The 14,622-nt window shown below is 40.4% G+C and overlaps 1 protein-coding gene across 1 annotated transcript; it reads left to right on the top strand.

The window, feature by feature from the left end:
• Positions 1-5,743: 5,743 nt before the first annotated feature.
• On the top strand, positions 5,744-13,530 carry GRPEL1 (GrpE like 1, mitochondrial). The gene is made up of 4 exons (XM_074229833.1): positions 5,744-5,832; positions 10,097-10,259; positions 11,064-11,145; positions 12,194-13,530. Exons 1-4 carry the CDS (start codon positions 5,771-5,773, stop codon positions 12,538-12,540), a joined length of 654 nt encoding a protein of 217 aa, XP_074085934.1. The 5' UTR covers positions 5,744-5,770; the 3' UTR covers positions 12,541-13,530.
• Positions 13,531-14,622: the final 1,092 nt, after the last annotated feature.

Genomic DNA, 14,622 nt, shown 5'->3' with positions numbered 1-14,622 from the left:
CTGAGGTTAGATTTGAACTCAGGGCCTCCTGACTCCAGGGCCAGTACTCTATTTACTGCGCCACTCAGCTGCCCCAAGTCTGTTTTTCTAAGACCACTGAGCTCATATTTTCTCATAGCATAGTAGTATTCTATCAATCATATACCACATGTTCAGTCATTCCACAATTGATGGCCATCTCAGCGATTTCCATTCTTCTCCATCAAAAAGAGAGTGGGAAAAATATTTTAGAATTTTTCCTCTTTCCCTTATTATCAGTGAAGTTCTGAAGACACAAAATAACTCCTGTGAGGAAGACAAATGAGACTTGCCTAAAAATGACAATGGAAATACTGAGAGACCCCATCAACCAATTTAGATTTTTTTAAAAATGTGTAGCTGCAAGTGCAGATAACAGAGGATGAACATAAGAGTGGAATGATCTTGGAAAAAATAGTGTCTTAATACTAAAGTTCATAATTAGGTTGGTGAGGAAAGCCAAGGGACAACAATAACAACAAAAAAGTATTACTTGTGCTATATTGGGAAAATGGGGTGGATAAAAGAAGGGATTGGATCTCTGCTGGGGGGAGATGAGACATTGATAACTAATGAGAGAAGATTGAATTGCTCATTTTTTATTTTGCTTCTGTTTTCCCTGACAAGCAGCAAGCTGATATTCAGTGCTATTTAACATATCTACCAATTACTTGAATAATTTCATTAGACAGCATATACTCTATGCGGAAAAGACAAAGAAGAGTGCTAGATCCAGCTGTGCCATTAATCATAAGACCTGATCAAGTTCTTTCCCCTCTCTGGGTCTATCTGACAAATGAGAAGGTTAAACTTCAATTGGAGAGAAGAGAGAAAAATGATGAAAAAGTGTAAGGACAAAAGGGTGAAAAAAATTTCCCCTTCATAGAATCTATTTCTTTTTCACTGAGTGAACATGAAGCAGTGGTATTTTATCATGACCAGGTTAAATATTATACAATATGTTAAGGCAGTGTGTAATAGTGGAAAATACATTGGCCTGGGCTTTAAAAACAACTGGGTTCTGGTCCAAGTTCATTACTAATAAATTACATAACCTTTAGTAAGTCACTTTTCCTTTCTGTCATTTACTTTCCCATCTATAAACTGAGATAAGTTGAATTAATAATCTTCCTTTCATTAAAATTCTTTGATGCTGCAAAGTAGGCAAGGTTCTTGAAAGGTTATTTCTATGAAGCACAAATTCTGAATGATCTATACAAGGCTTAAGTATTTACTGTGCACAGACAATGCTTAGTCATGGGGAATATGAGTCTGGTGTCAGATTGTGTTAGTCAAAAAATAGTTAAATACAGACTTATAATATCATTAGTTTTTGGTCACAGAAATCCATGAAGATTGTTAACTAAACAAAGAAATATTAAGATCTGTATAGGTAAGATAAAATCATGAATTTTTTAAAGTACTAAAATATGGAAACTGCTAATAAAAGCTGAAGGACACCATGGTTTGGGAGTCTAAAACTTCTCATTTCTAAAACTGGTTTGAGACTTCTTAAATTCCCTAACCCACTTGTGAATATTAGGATAATATTATGAGGCAGGCAAATAATTCAAGCAAAGTTCAACTGTTTGCACACTGGTAAAATATACCAATGGACAATCCCTTTGAATACTGCCTGATTGGACTACTTCATCACAAGTATTTCTTCAAAACGTCTAGGACAAAACACAAAACTCCTTGATTGCAACCTCCCTTTCAAGTGTTATTTCACATTAGTCCTTTTTAAACAGTGGCATGCCAAGATCATCTGTTTCTGCACCTTCACACCTGCCATCCATGCCAAGAATTCTTATCTTTTACTCTCACTTCTGGTGCTACCTTCTTCATGGAACTTGCCCAGTTCAAAGTATTTTCTCGATCCCTAAATAGCCCCCCAGCACTTTTTCTGAATATTCCCTTTAATCTACAGTTTCCAGTTCATATTATATTTACCTGTGTATATGCTGTTTTGCCATCACTTCCAAAGTAGTACATAAAAAACTCTGACACCAGGAATTATTTCCTTTTTTCCCTTTTTATATTGTTTGCCCTTTACTTTTTTAATGTTATTTTTTCTAATTATATGGAGATAGTTTTCAACATTCATCTTTTTGAAAGCTTTTGAATTCCATTTTTTTCTATCACCCTGCCTTCCCTCCTCCCTACCCATAGCAGCAAACAATCTTATATATACATGTGCAATCATGTTTAATATATTTTCATATAAGTCACCTTGTGAAAGAAGAATCAGGACTAAAAAACAAAGTTTTAAAAAGTGAAAATACTATGCTCTGAACTGCAATCAGACTCCATATTTTTTCCTTTGGATGTGGATGGCATTTTTAATCCTAGGTTTTTTAGAACTGTCATTGATTACTGAATTGCTGAGAGGAGCTAGGTCCTTCATGGCTGGTCATCACAAAATGAAGGTATTAATGTATACAATGTTCTCCTGGTTCAGCACTGATTCATGCAAGTCTTTCCAAAAGTCAGCCTGCTCACGATTTCTTACAGAGCAATGTGTTCCATCACACTCATATACATTTGTTCAGTCATTCCCTAATTGATGGGCATCCTCTCAATTTCCACTATAAAAAAGGCTAAAAATATTTTTGTACATGTGGTCTTTTTCCTTTTTTGGTGATCTCTTTGGGATATAGCCCTAGTAGTGGTATTGCTAGATCAAAGGGTATGCACAGGTTTATTGGCTTTTGAGCATTGTTCCAAATTGCTCTTCAGAAGGGTTGGACCTGTGCAATTTTTTTCTTATCTTTTTTCCTTGTCCTTCACTTTCAAAAAGGACCAATGACATTCTGGGGTTTTGTCTTCACTTTAAATCAGAGTTTGCACAAAGTTGTCAGCCTTACTCTGTCTTCCAGAGATATCAAAGTCCAGCGGCAAGACAAAAATCAAGGCAACTGTTGAGGCCCAGGATGAAGTGGCATCTTTGTGATGATGATGTTTGTCCTTCATTCTTAAAGACTATGGCATCAGGGAGATGATGCCATGACAAGCACATAAACTGAATTTGAGTGAGGGGATGCTAAGTCACCAGTGTCACTTTCTCCTCCAGAGCCATCTGGTCTGGTGGCCAGATATGAATCAGGATGACTGAAGATGACCCTGGATTTGAGACATCAGGGTTAAGTGACTTGCCCAAAAATCACACAGCCAGTAAACATCAAGCATCTGAGACCAGATTTGAAACTGTCCTCCTGACTCCAAAGGTCAGTTAGTCTTTGCTATCTGACCAAGCCCTAAGGGCTCCACAGTGCCTGTTTCAGCTGCCACTACTGTTCTCATCTGCCTATTCATTTGGGCAACATCTTTATAAACTTGAGGACATGACCCTAATTCATTAATAGGTTTGAATCTATTTGTTACCCTCAACCTGGTTTAATTTGTCTGCCAAGATGGTGTAGCATAAAGCTTTCTACATAGTAGGTACTTAGAAAGCAAGGGGCTCCCCCTTCTCTGAGTCACAGATATTTACTCTGGGAGCAACTACTACAAGTTCATTGCTCTAGTCTCCGGCTGTCCCTGTTGTGGAGATCTCCAAAAGGCAGTCAGGGCAATTTGCATAATCCAACTCAGCTGCCATAGATGAATAATGAATGTCTCTGGTAGTTATATGAATGGAATGATGTATGTGAGTGTGTACACACCACAAGCAAAATTAAAACAGAAAAAGAGATTTGAACAATCCCAGAGTCACTAAATTTTTTTTTTTGTGGAGGGTGGAAAGATGTAGGACCCAGGCATAATAACAATATTAATAATAATAGTTAACATATATAACACTGTGACAGGCTGGAAGTACTTACTGTTTTGGAGACTGTAAAATGACATAAAATTATCATTTAAGTTTCACTCAGTCTGCTTAGGAGAGACCCATGATGTCTGCCCAAAACAATACTGACAACAACGAAGACTCAATTTCCTTGTGGAATGGACAACAGTGGTAGTACAAGATGTCCAAGGGTAATGGGAAGACAGGCACCCACTCATTAGAGCAGGTGCCCAATATGGAGTGTTTTGCTGTTTTTCTGGAACTCTATCCGAAGTATAAAAAGGTATTTGGCCAAACAATAGAATAACAGGAGGTGAAATGGTCTGTGGACTCAAATAGGAGTTCTTTACTGTACAAATACAGCTTGTCTATATTTAATTCAACCATTTGGTTTATTTTAGTTTTTTTCAAGGCAGTGGAGTTAAGTGGCTTGCCCAAGGCCACACAGCTGGGCAATTATTAAGTGTCTGAGGCTGCATTTGAACTCTGGTACTCCTGACTCCAGGGCCAGTGCTCTATCCACTTCCCCACCTAGCTGCCCCTAATTCAACCGTTTTGAAGTTATACTTCAAATGATCAGCGACTGATCTCTGCTGGGTGGAAAAGAATGAATAAATGTTGTAAGTTTTCCTATACAGAGTCCCTAATTTCAGCTTACATTCTAGCCGGGAGAGACACAGAAAAGGGAGCCCAAGTTCTTAAGATTCACCTGGCTAAGGGCCGGTGCTCCGTCCACTGCGCCACCTGGCTGCCCCTATTATTTTTTTAATTTTAATTTTTTTCCTCTTTTCTTTATTGTTCATGAGGGTCTATATTAGGGGGGAGTATTGTGTTTACTCTTTTTTTTTAGGTTTTTGCAAGGCCATGGGGTTAAGTGGCTCGCCCAAGGCCGCACAGCTGGGTAATTATTAAGTGTCTGAGTCCGGATTTGAACTCGGGTACTCCTGACTCCAGGGTCGGTGCTCCACACACTGCGCCACTAGCCAGGTGAATCTTAATATTTATTTTGTATTTTTGTACCAATGACGGCTTTTTGTACATTACTAAAAAGATTCACCTGGCCAAGAAGTCTAAACCATCTTCCCGCTAAAACGCCGAGCGCTCCTACTCTGCCCTTCACTACGTAAACAACGTTCAATTCTATTTGGTGAATGGAGGGTGGTAAAAAGCAGCGCCTCGGCCGGTGCTGCCCTCCCCAGGCCCCGCGCACGGCCGATGCTCAGGGAGAACGAGCCTCCTAGCTCCGCGGGTGGGAAGCCCGGCCCGGGCCCTTCCCTTCCCGCCGCCAAGGGTCCTGGGTCACGCGGCGTGGCGGGCTCCTTTCTCCCCCAGCACGGCTCGAGTGCACAGGTGTATTCGGTGGATGAAGGAGGCGCCCCGGCCCAGGCCCCGGTTTCTGCCCTCTCCGGCTGCTGGGACCGCGGCTTCCACCGGAAAGCGAGGTGTGGATTCTCTAGTTCACTATCAGGGTTTTCTTCCGGTTCTTTTTTCTTCCGGTTCTTCTAACATCCAATGAGGAGGGGAGGGCCGGATGACCCCAGAGGTCTCTTCGGGTTAGGGCAAGCCGCACGTGTAGTTAGTTGCCTAGGCGTTTTCGTTCTTTCCCTCTATTGGTTCTCGCTTGGCTTCCGCCCCGACCCGGAAACGTTTCTCGCCACTTCCCGTCACCTTTCCCCTCTTTCCTAGCCTTAACCGTAGGGAGGTGGGGAATGACGGCGAAGATTTTCGTTCGCCGTCGTCAGACCACGCCCACAGGCGGGTAGGTACGCCCGTAGGACGCGAGGATTGGAGGAGTAGCTTCTGTCCGTCAAGCGGAGGACGCACGCTGAGTGGTTAGACCTGGGACGGCGCGTTCCGGCGGACGCGCCTCCCTCTCGCGCTAGGACGAGGCTCGGCTGAGGCGAACGTGCGCGCCGTTGCGCGTGCGCAGTGCCCGGGGTAAGTCGGGGCTGAGGGGCGGCTATGGCGGCGCAGTGCTCGGGTTTGGCGCGACGGACTCTCCCGGCCATCGCCCTGTCGCTCCGGTAAGAGCCCGCAGGCCTCTCCTCCGGAGGGGAGGGCGGAGCCGTCGGCGCCGCTGGAGGCTAACTGTTGGGTCTGGGGCCGGGAGGGGAAGGGCCTCCGCGGGCCGCTGGGGGCCTTGGGGACCCGGGGCGGGAGCGCCCGGCCTGGCCCCCTCCGGGGAGGGAGGCCGCTTTTGGTCTCCCCCCCGTGCCGGGGCCGGCCCCGCGGAGGAGCCGCTGTGGCCTCAGCAAGCCCCCGGGAGCAGCAGCCGCAGCCGCAGCCGCCCGGGGAGGGTCCCCCCGCCGGGCCCGAGCTGCTGGGCCTTGTCGCCTGCCGCTTCCCCCGTGTGACTGTCACAGCGCCTCCCGGTCAGACGCACCTGGAGCTTAAGAGACGTTGAGGAACGAGCGCCGAGGCCCCGGCCACTGGCCCGGGGGAGGCCGCGTGCGGAATGCAGCGAGCCCCCCGGGTTTACGGCTCTGCCGGACCCGGAGACTCCACCTCCCGGGACCTGCGCTTTGGCAGGGTGTTGTGAAATAGGAATTCCACCCATAACTGCCCGTTCTAGGGAAAACACAAAGACAAATAAGACGTGACCCTTGCCTTTGTAGTTTCCTGGCCAGTCAAGTGTTTCAAGTGTAAAATTGAAAACAGTCGGAAAGTTTTAGGTCGTGAACTTGCTAAAAGTTTTTTTTTAAATGTAAATATTTAGCATATTATTTTTCCCAGTTACGTGTAAACATAGTTTTCAACATTGACTTTTTAATTTTTTTTCAACATTGATTTTTATGAGATTTCAAATTCCAATTTTTTCTCCTCCCCAAGGTGGCAAGCAATATGATATATGCATGTGTTATATACATGTGCATTAGTCGTGTGAAAGAAGAGTGAATAAGAGTAGTTAACGATAAAAAAGCTTCAATTTGCATTTAGACTCCATAGTTCTTTCTCTGCATTTGGATCATATTTTTCCATCCCCCTGAGAATACTGTTACTGTTACTGAATAGTGTGTTTTCTCCTGATTCTATTCACTTAGTAAGCGACAGTTCATCTACCTGTTTCCAGGTTTTTCTGAAATCAGCCTGCTCATCATTCAAATCCACAACTTTGTTCAGCCATTCCCCAATTGATGGACATTCTTCAATTTTTAATACTTTGTCCTATGTGGACGTTAAAACAGTCTTCACATCAAACCTGCTTTTTCCTACACTGATTCAAATCAACATTGTTACATCTTTTAGCAGAGAATTAGTTTCTTGATAACATAAGTCGCTAAAAGTGCGTCTGAATCCTTAAAGTAGCTTTAAATCCTGTAAGAGTAAATGCACATGTCCACAAACATAATTTCTCATTTAAAATGTATTTGAGGATTACAAAGTATTTTCAGAGCAACATACCCAAAATTTCTCTGTTGCATCAGAAACAGTGATTGACCCTTTATTACAGTGCTGAAATACTATTATTTTAACTGTGGTCACTAAATTGGGGGGAAGGGAAGGAGCTTTTTAAGACGTGAAGATGCAGAACTGTGTTCACCTTTACATTGGGAAATCAAGAACACAGGGGTATTGTACTAACCTAGAAGTTTACATCTAGATACAGTTATAAGTGTAGTAATAGGGACAGCGAGGTGGCACAAATAGAACACCAGTCCTAGAGTCAGGAGGACCTGAGTTCAAATTCAGTCGCAGATACTCATTACCTTGGGCTTAACATCACTTAACCCTATTGCCTAGCCAAAAAAAAAAGTGTAATAGAAAGCCACAGTCCAAGGGTTATCACTCTGACTTTCTCTGTCTCACCTTGCTCTCAGAGTTAAGTGGGATAGAGGGTATCTAATTAAGTAGGCTATTACTGAAGGCTGGCTACTATGTATCCAACTCAGGATCGGTGCTACTGTATTGATACAAAGAAATGTTGACCCCTCTTGGCATTTTGTCATCAAAAGGTTTGGTCCATTGCCAAGACTAAAACTTTACAAAGCCACCTTCACTTGCACATGAGTAGTGCTGAATTTGTAATAGCTAATTGGATGTGAAAAATATAGTGAGAAAAGCATTAATCCTTGAGTTGAAAGGTTTTTTTTTTTCCAGCAAGTGACTCATGGTTTCAGCTAGAAAGTCATTAGAGGAAAATCACTGGGAAACCGTTTGTGGGCAAACTTTTACTGTAATTTTCCTCTTCTCCACTTTGAACCCCAGGAGCTCTGAATTTAGTCTTGTACCACAGTTTCTAATCTTGAATTCTGCCAATGATTAGCCTTTAACTGTCTTTCAAAAAGAAATCTGACTCTTAAAATGTAAGAGAATAAATTGCTTGCCCCAGAAGGGAAAACTTAACCCATAAGTTAGAAGGAGGAAGATTTCTTTTAACCAATATACAGAAAATATATTTATATATTTAAATTTGAACTGCCAGAAAATGAAATGGGCTGTGCTTTTGAAGTTATGAATAGGATTCCTCTCTGGAAGTAGTCTGCCCTCTAGTTTCACAACTTTAAATGGGACATCTCAAATCCCTTTTATCCAAAACTAAACTCATAATCTTTCCTCTCAAACCCTGCCCCATTCAGTCTTCCTCAGTTAATGTTGAGGGCACTACCATCTTCCCAGTCACCCAGATGGGAATCCTAGGTGTTATTCCCAACTCCTTATTATTAATCTCTCACACTCCACACCCCTCATATCCCACCACCATCCCTCCCTCCTGTCCAATCTGTTGACAAGGCTTATGGATTTCACATTCTAACATCTCAACTTTGGCTCCCTGATAACACATTTTGGTTCAGAACTTCATTTCCTCATGCTTGTACTATTTTTCACCACTCCAGCCTATTCTCATTCAGTTATCGATGTATTTGCCTAAATTACAGATTTGACCATCACACTCACTCTCCTTCTGTCCGTCTCTTATCATCTCACCCTCTAACTCCCTCCTGTCCCCCTAAGTAAACTCTAGTGACTATCACCTCTAGCATCAAATATAAACTAGCATTCTAAGCCCTTCATGATTTAGACCCCCACCTCTGTTTCCATTCTTACAGCTTCCCTCCCCTACTGTACCCCCATTCTCTTTAATCCAAACACTAACCTTTCTGCCCTTCCTTGTCCAAGGCTTTCCATCTCAGCTTCAGGCATTTTCTCTGGTTGTCCCTCCCTGGAATGTGCTTCCTTCTCTTCCTGGTTTCCTGGGTTTCCTTCATTTAAATTGTCTAATTCAGAAAGCCATTCCCAGTGCCTCTCAGTCTTAGAGCCTTCCAGCAGTTGATTATTTCCTATTTATCCCATATGTAACTTGTTTATCCATACATGTTGGAATGTAGTCTCCTGTCAAGAGGTTTTGAGCTTCCTGTCCCCAGTGCTTTGCCTGGTCCCTGGCACCTGGTAGGCACTTCATAAGTGTTTACTGACTGAAGAGAAGGGTTCTGGGGTTGTTTGGGTGACAATAGTCAGGGATGTTAGAGAAAAGATTCCTTTATTAGATGAGAAATTAAATCAAAGACCCCAATTGGGCTTTGTAATGAATCTTAGAGACCCTAGAGAACCCCTGAAGCTGATTGAATAAGGGGTGACCTAGTCAGTTGGCTTGTAAATTGACTGACTAGAGAATGAATTGGATTTGGGAGAGATTTGAAGCAGGGTGAGGATTATCCTGGTCTGAGGGGGTGAGTGCTGATCCCTGGGATACAAAAGTGAGGACTGCTTTAGACCCTAGAGGCAAAGCCATTAACATATCAAACTAGGATCTAGAGATATTTGCTCTTGGTGACTTTATAGTTGAGCTTTAAAGAAGTGGCTTTTTAGCATGAGGAAGTTGGGCTAGATGATCTTGAATACCTCTTCTACCCTTTAAATTCCATTGTCATATGCTTTAAAGGAACATTTGGAAAGATAATGGATTAGCTTGATCAGTAATACAGTTATAGCACGTTAATATCTTGTGCTGGCTGGATGAGAGGGCTCAGTGGATAAAATACCAGGGGAATCTAGAAGACTCATCTTCCTGAGTTCAAAGCTGGCCTCAGACACTTAATGTATGACCTTAGGCAAATCACTTAACCCTGTTAGCCTCTAGTTTCCTTATCTATGAAATGAGTTGGAGAAAGAATAGGCAAACCACATGAATGTCTCTGTCAAGAAAATTTCAAGTGACAGATAGAACTGAATGACATTGTACTTTTTACTCTAAATTTACAGTTTAATCGTAAAAATAAATTTCTCATGTTTATGAAGGTGAAAATTTTTGATGGTCCTCTTTTGTTACCATTGTTGAATTTTCCTCAGGACTTCTTCAAGGCTGCTTTGTACAGCAGCAAAACAGAAAAATAGTGGTCAGAATTTAGAAGATGACTCTGGTCAAAATGAACAGAAGACAGACAGTACCTCTTCAGAGAAGACACTAACTGAAGAGAAAGTCAAATTAGAAGAACAGCTGAAAGAAACTATGGTAAGATATTTGAAGGGCACTTATTGAGTGAGGTATAATCATACTGATTATAATCCTATAAACCAAAAAAATGAGAGGAAAAGAAAGTGTTAATAAAGTATTTTAAGAAAATGCACAGAAAAGATCAAAAATAGGTTTAGAGGGAAATACAAGAAAGATAGCTTAAGAACTAATTTGTTTAATTGAATATATACTTTTAAAATATATGTAATGAGATTTAGCCTCAGTTTCTTTTTTGTTCATGTTATATGGCAATTTTGGTCATGTTATATGGCAATTTTCATATTTTTTATTTAGAATAACAGTGTCATCTTTTTAAACCCTGGAGGTCTGGGATCTAGTCATGTGTTTGTAATATGGCATTGAAAAATCTGGGCCTTTCAATTTCCTCATTGAGTTCCTATTTAGAGCTAAGAGGTGTGAATCAAAAGTATGTTGAGTAAAGATATGGAGAGGGATGGTGGTAGATTCAAGTGAGTTTTCCTAGATCCTTGGTGTCATACACAAAAAAAGCATCTGAAAACTAAATGCCCATTTGCATTATGAACTGTTTTGATAATACTTTGAGTGGAAAATTTGGAATGTTGGAATATCCCTGTAGTAATATCCTGTATTTGTCATTTAAAGAGTGTGAGTATTTTATTTAATGGGATTTTTTTGATTTCATCATTATTTTTAATAAAGAGGGATTGTCAATAGTAGTATTAAAATGCTTCATAATTTGGCATTTTGTTCTATTCTTTGTTTGAAAATTACATCAATTCTTAATTACTGCTAAAGGAACCGCGTTTTTCTTTGTCTTAGGAGAAGTATAAGCGAGCCTTAGCAGATACAGAGAATCTGCGGCGGAGGAGTCAGAAGTTGGTAGAAGAAGCAAAATTATATGGTGGGTGCTTCTCTAAATCACAAAAAAAAATTATCACATTTATTCACAAGAGTGCACTTGTCATAAAACTTGTTTTCCATAGAAATTCTACCAATTGTTTTTAATCTGAGAACATGTAATTGGAAAACTTGTAATTGGACTCACCCAAGGAAAGCAGAATGGGGAAGGGAAATGGAGCAAGTGCTTGCAGCACTTCCCAGGGAGTGTCTGCTGAGGGTTATGCTCTGTCACTTGAAGCATACTTTTTACATAGTAATTATATGTAAATGTTAAGCAGTTATTTATTGGATTTAGAGCCTGAGAACCTGGATTCCATCCTAATTCTGCTTACAGGCCAAATCACTTCATCCCTCTGAACAGGTAGAGGTTAATACCCAAGAGAACACATGTACACATTTCATTGCTGATTAGTGTTGCTATGATGGAAAATGATAGGACTAATCAATGTACTCCCCATTATTGTCATTAAACAACTATATCCCAGACAAATGCTAAGCACCAGGAAGGATGCAACATATTCTCAAGTTTTGTACTTTAATTAGAGACAAGGGATTGCTTTTTGTTATCTTTTCAATTTGGATGTTATACGGAAGAACCTCAGAATTGGTTTTTCTAAGTTTCCCTGGTTTGGGGCTATAAATGTTTTCATGCCACCCCCCCCCCCAATAAATATATTTCATATATATCAATACCAGGATGCATCTTCATGGTCATCTAGTTTTTGCCCCTTTTTTTTTTACTGATGTGGAAATTGGGAATAGTGAAGTGGTGGCATCTCATTTATGTAGTATATCATCAGATAAGAGAAGGGAGAGAAGGGAATTCAAGTATTTTGCCCATTATATAGAGAAAAAGATGTAGATCCTGTAGTATGACTTTCTAAGTCACACAGGTGTTAAGTTCCAGAGCCTGAGCTTGATTTCCAAGCTTACCTCAATACTTTTTAGCTGGCAAATTTATCCTTACACAGAGATAAAATTTGTCATTACTGTATAAAATTATAAAGTTTCGAGTTGACACTAAAGTGCAATTGCATTTTTTTCTTTAGGTATTCAAGGTTTCTGTAAAGATTTATTAGAAGTTGCTGACATTTTGGAAAAGGCAACAGCAAGTGTCCCAAAAGATGAAATAAAGGAAGAAAACCCTCATTTGAAGAACCTGTATGAGGGTCTTGTAATGACTGAAGTCCAGATTCAAAAAGTGTTCAAAAAGCATGGTTTGCTCAAACTTGATCCTGTTGGTGCCAAATTTGATCCCTATGAACATGAAGCCTTGTTCCATACTCCAGTAGAGGGGAAGGAGCCTGGCACCATTGCACTAGTAACCAAAGTTGGGTATAAGCTACATGGGCGAACCTTGAGACCTGCTTTGGTGGGTGTTGTTAAAGAACCATAATGGTCTTAAAACTCTTACCCACACGCAAATGCCACACAACTGTTAAATGGATATTTTCTCCTTCAAACACTTTTCACATTTTTCCACCTTTCTTGGAAGGCTTAAAGTAACCAGTGGCTCAACAGAAAATTCACCCTGGCTTGAAAATGCATTATTTAATGAACTGAATAATTTGGAAGGTCTGTAAATTGATTTAGTATTGCATATTTAAAGAACAGAGCCTCTGAGGCACTCTTGTATAGTATCTTGAATAATGTTTTTATCTGTTAAAAAACCCTGGCTACTTAAAAGGTATGTTTGATGAATAAAATGTCTCCAGGAAATTCTACAGTGTGACTGTCCAGACAGATTTATGGGTGATTTTTGTTGGGTTGTTTTTTTATCTGTTTCTTAACCTGGATTTTCTTTTGTACTATGAAAATGTTATGAGAAAAGCTCTTTGAGATTTATATAACAATTAGATGAAACCCACAGATCTCTCTGCAACAAATTTTATAATAATCTTTTGAGAAAAAAAGTACACTTGGGGTTCCTGTATTGGTGTTTTGCTACCCACATTGGCTGTTCTGACTTTTCCTTGGGGCACACTGGTATATATACAGTGCTGTTTATTCTGAACCATTATATGAACTTCAAAAAGAAACTAAGTACTATACTGTATATGATCCATCTACCATTAATAATTTCCCCCAAGATTTGGATTTTATTTTAGACCTTTAAGGTACTAAGCCATTTTTAGTAGGCATTTTGACAGTTATTTTGCCAGCTCAGTAATTTGATTTGGCCCTCAAAATCGGGGAAAATGTTTGGAGTTATATTTTAAAGTAAAAGTACATTGAAATCAGTGTCTGAAATCTCAACAAATTAATTTTACATTCCTCAGAAAGTTCTTCTTTCCTCAGAGTTTAGGAACCAAGTGCTGGGTGTGCTTTTTAAAAGTTTGTGAACTTATAATTTAAAAGGATTAAAGACCTAATTTGTGCTAATTTTCCTATTTTCTGGCGTTTATTTTCTATTTGTTGAGTTCTTGACATTTTAAAGCTAAAAGCCTTAAAATCATGTTATATTTTGACTTGCTTTTTTACATACACATTTTAATTGCTACATGAATTTTCTTTTAGTTCTATTTAGCATATATAATGCCTTTACCATTTCTGTGATCCCTTGGGGGCAAAGATGAACAATGCCAGTGCCTGCCTTCAGAGTTGACAGTAATAGGACAACTTGACCTTGCATTGTTTTGTGTATGTGAGCAGAAGATAGGAAAGGTTTTAAGGAAATTTGATTCAATACTTATAATGAAGACTACATGCCCTCGAGTTAAACCCTGAAAAGATGAGGGCTTTGTTGTCAGAATATGGCTAGCGGTTTGCCTGAAAAGTGGAGTACATGAAGAGGATTAATAAGAAACACAACTAGAAAAGTAGTTGTGCCCTTAAAACACAGGCTCTAAGAAGTTCAAATATGGGAGTGACTATCAGATGAGTGTGTTAAATTATTTTTAAAAAGCTGCATGAAAATGGATTAAGAGACTTGCCAGCAGAAATAGAAACCAATTAGGGTGAGAAGGGGGCTGGGATGAGGTTGCTCCTCTAGCTGAACTGTAGTATCTAATACCAAACACTTAGAATTGGAAATGGACATGTTGGATGATAGAAGGATTAAAAATGGCAGGTTTCTAGCCTGAATGAAGTCATTTTAAAGTAAATCCAGAAGTTGGCAAAGGGGGCAGGTTTAGTGAGCTGTAAATATCAGCATTCAGGAAGTGTGCCAACAAGTAGAAAATGGGAGCCAGGGCTTAAGGTTGAGGATATTAGGTATCTTAACAGGCTAAGATCAAGGTGGAAAAGGACCTAGAACAAGTCGAATGAAAAGAGAAGGGGACGGCTAGGTGGCATAGTGGATAAAGCACCGGCCCTGGAGTCAGGAGTACTTGGGTTCAAATCCGGTCTCAGACACTTAATAATTACCTAGCTGTGTGGCCTTGGGCAAGCCACTTAACGCTGTTTGCCTTGCAAAAACCTTTTTAAAAAAAAAAAGCAAGGAAACATGCTTCACACATGCTCATATGTCCTCACAATA

The sequence above is a fragment of the Macrotis lagotis genome, chromosome 3, assembly GCF_037893015.1.
Source record: "Macrotis lagotis isolate mMagLag1 chromosome 3, bilby.v1.9.chrom.fasta, whole genome shotgun sequence".
NCBI lineage: Eukaryota > Metazoa > Chordata > Mammalia > Peramelemorphia > Peramelidae > Macrotis > Macrotis lagotis.
The sequence above is the reverse complement of the archived record's forward strand: the minus strand, read 5'-3'. Positions and strand labels throughout refer to the sequence as shown.

Coding starts and splice junctions, on each gene's coding strand:
- GRPEL1 (XM_074229833.1), top strand. CDS start 5,771: ATGGCGGCGCAGTGCTCGGGTTTGGCGCGACGGACTCTCCCGGCCATC. Junction 10,260..11,063: donor AACAGCTGAAAGAAACTATG/GTAAGATATTTG, acceptor TCTTTGTCTTAG/GAGAAGTATAAGCGAGCCTT. Junction 11,146..12,193: donor AGAAGAAGCAAAATTATATG/GTGGGTGCTTCT, acceptor TTTTTTCTTTAG/GTATTCAAGGTTTCTGTAAA.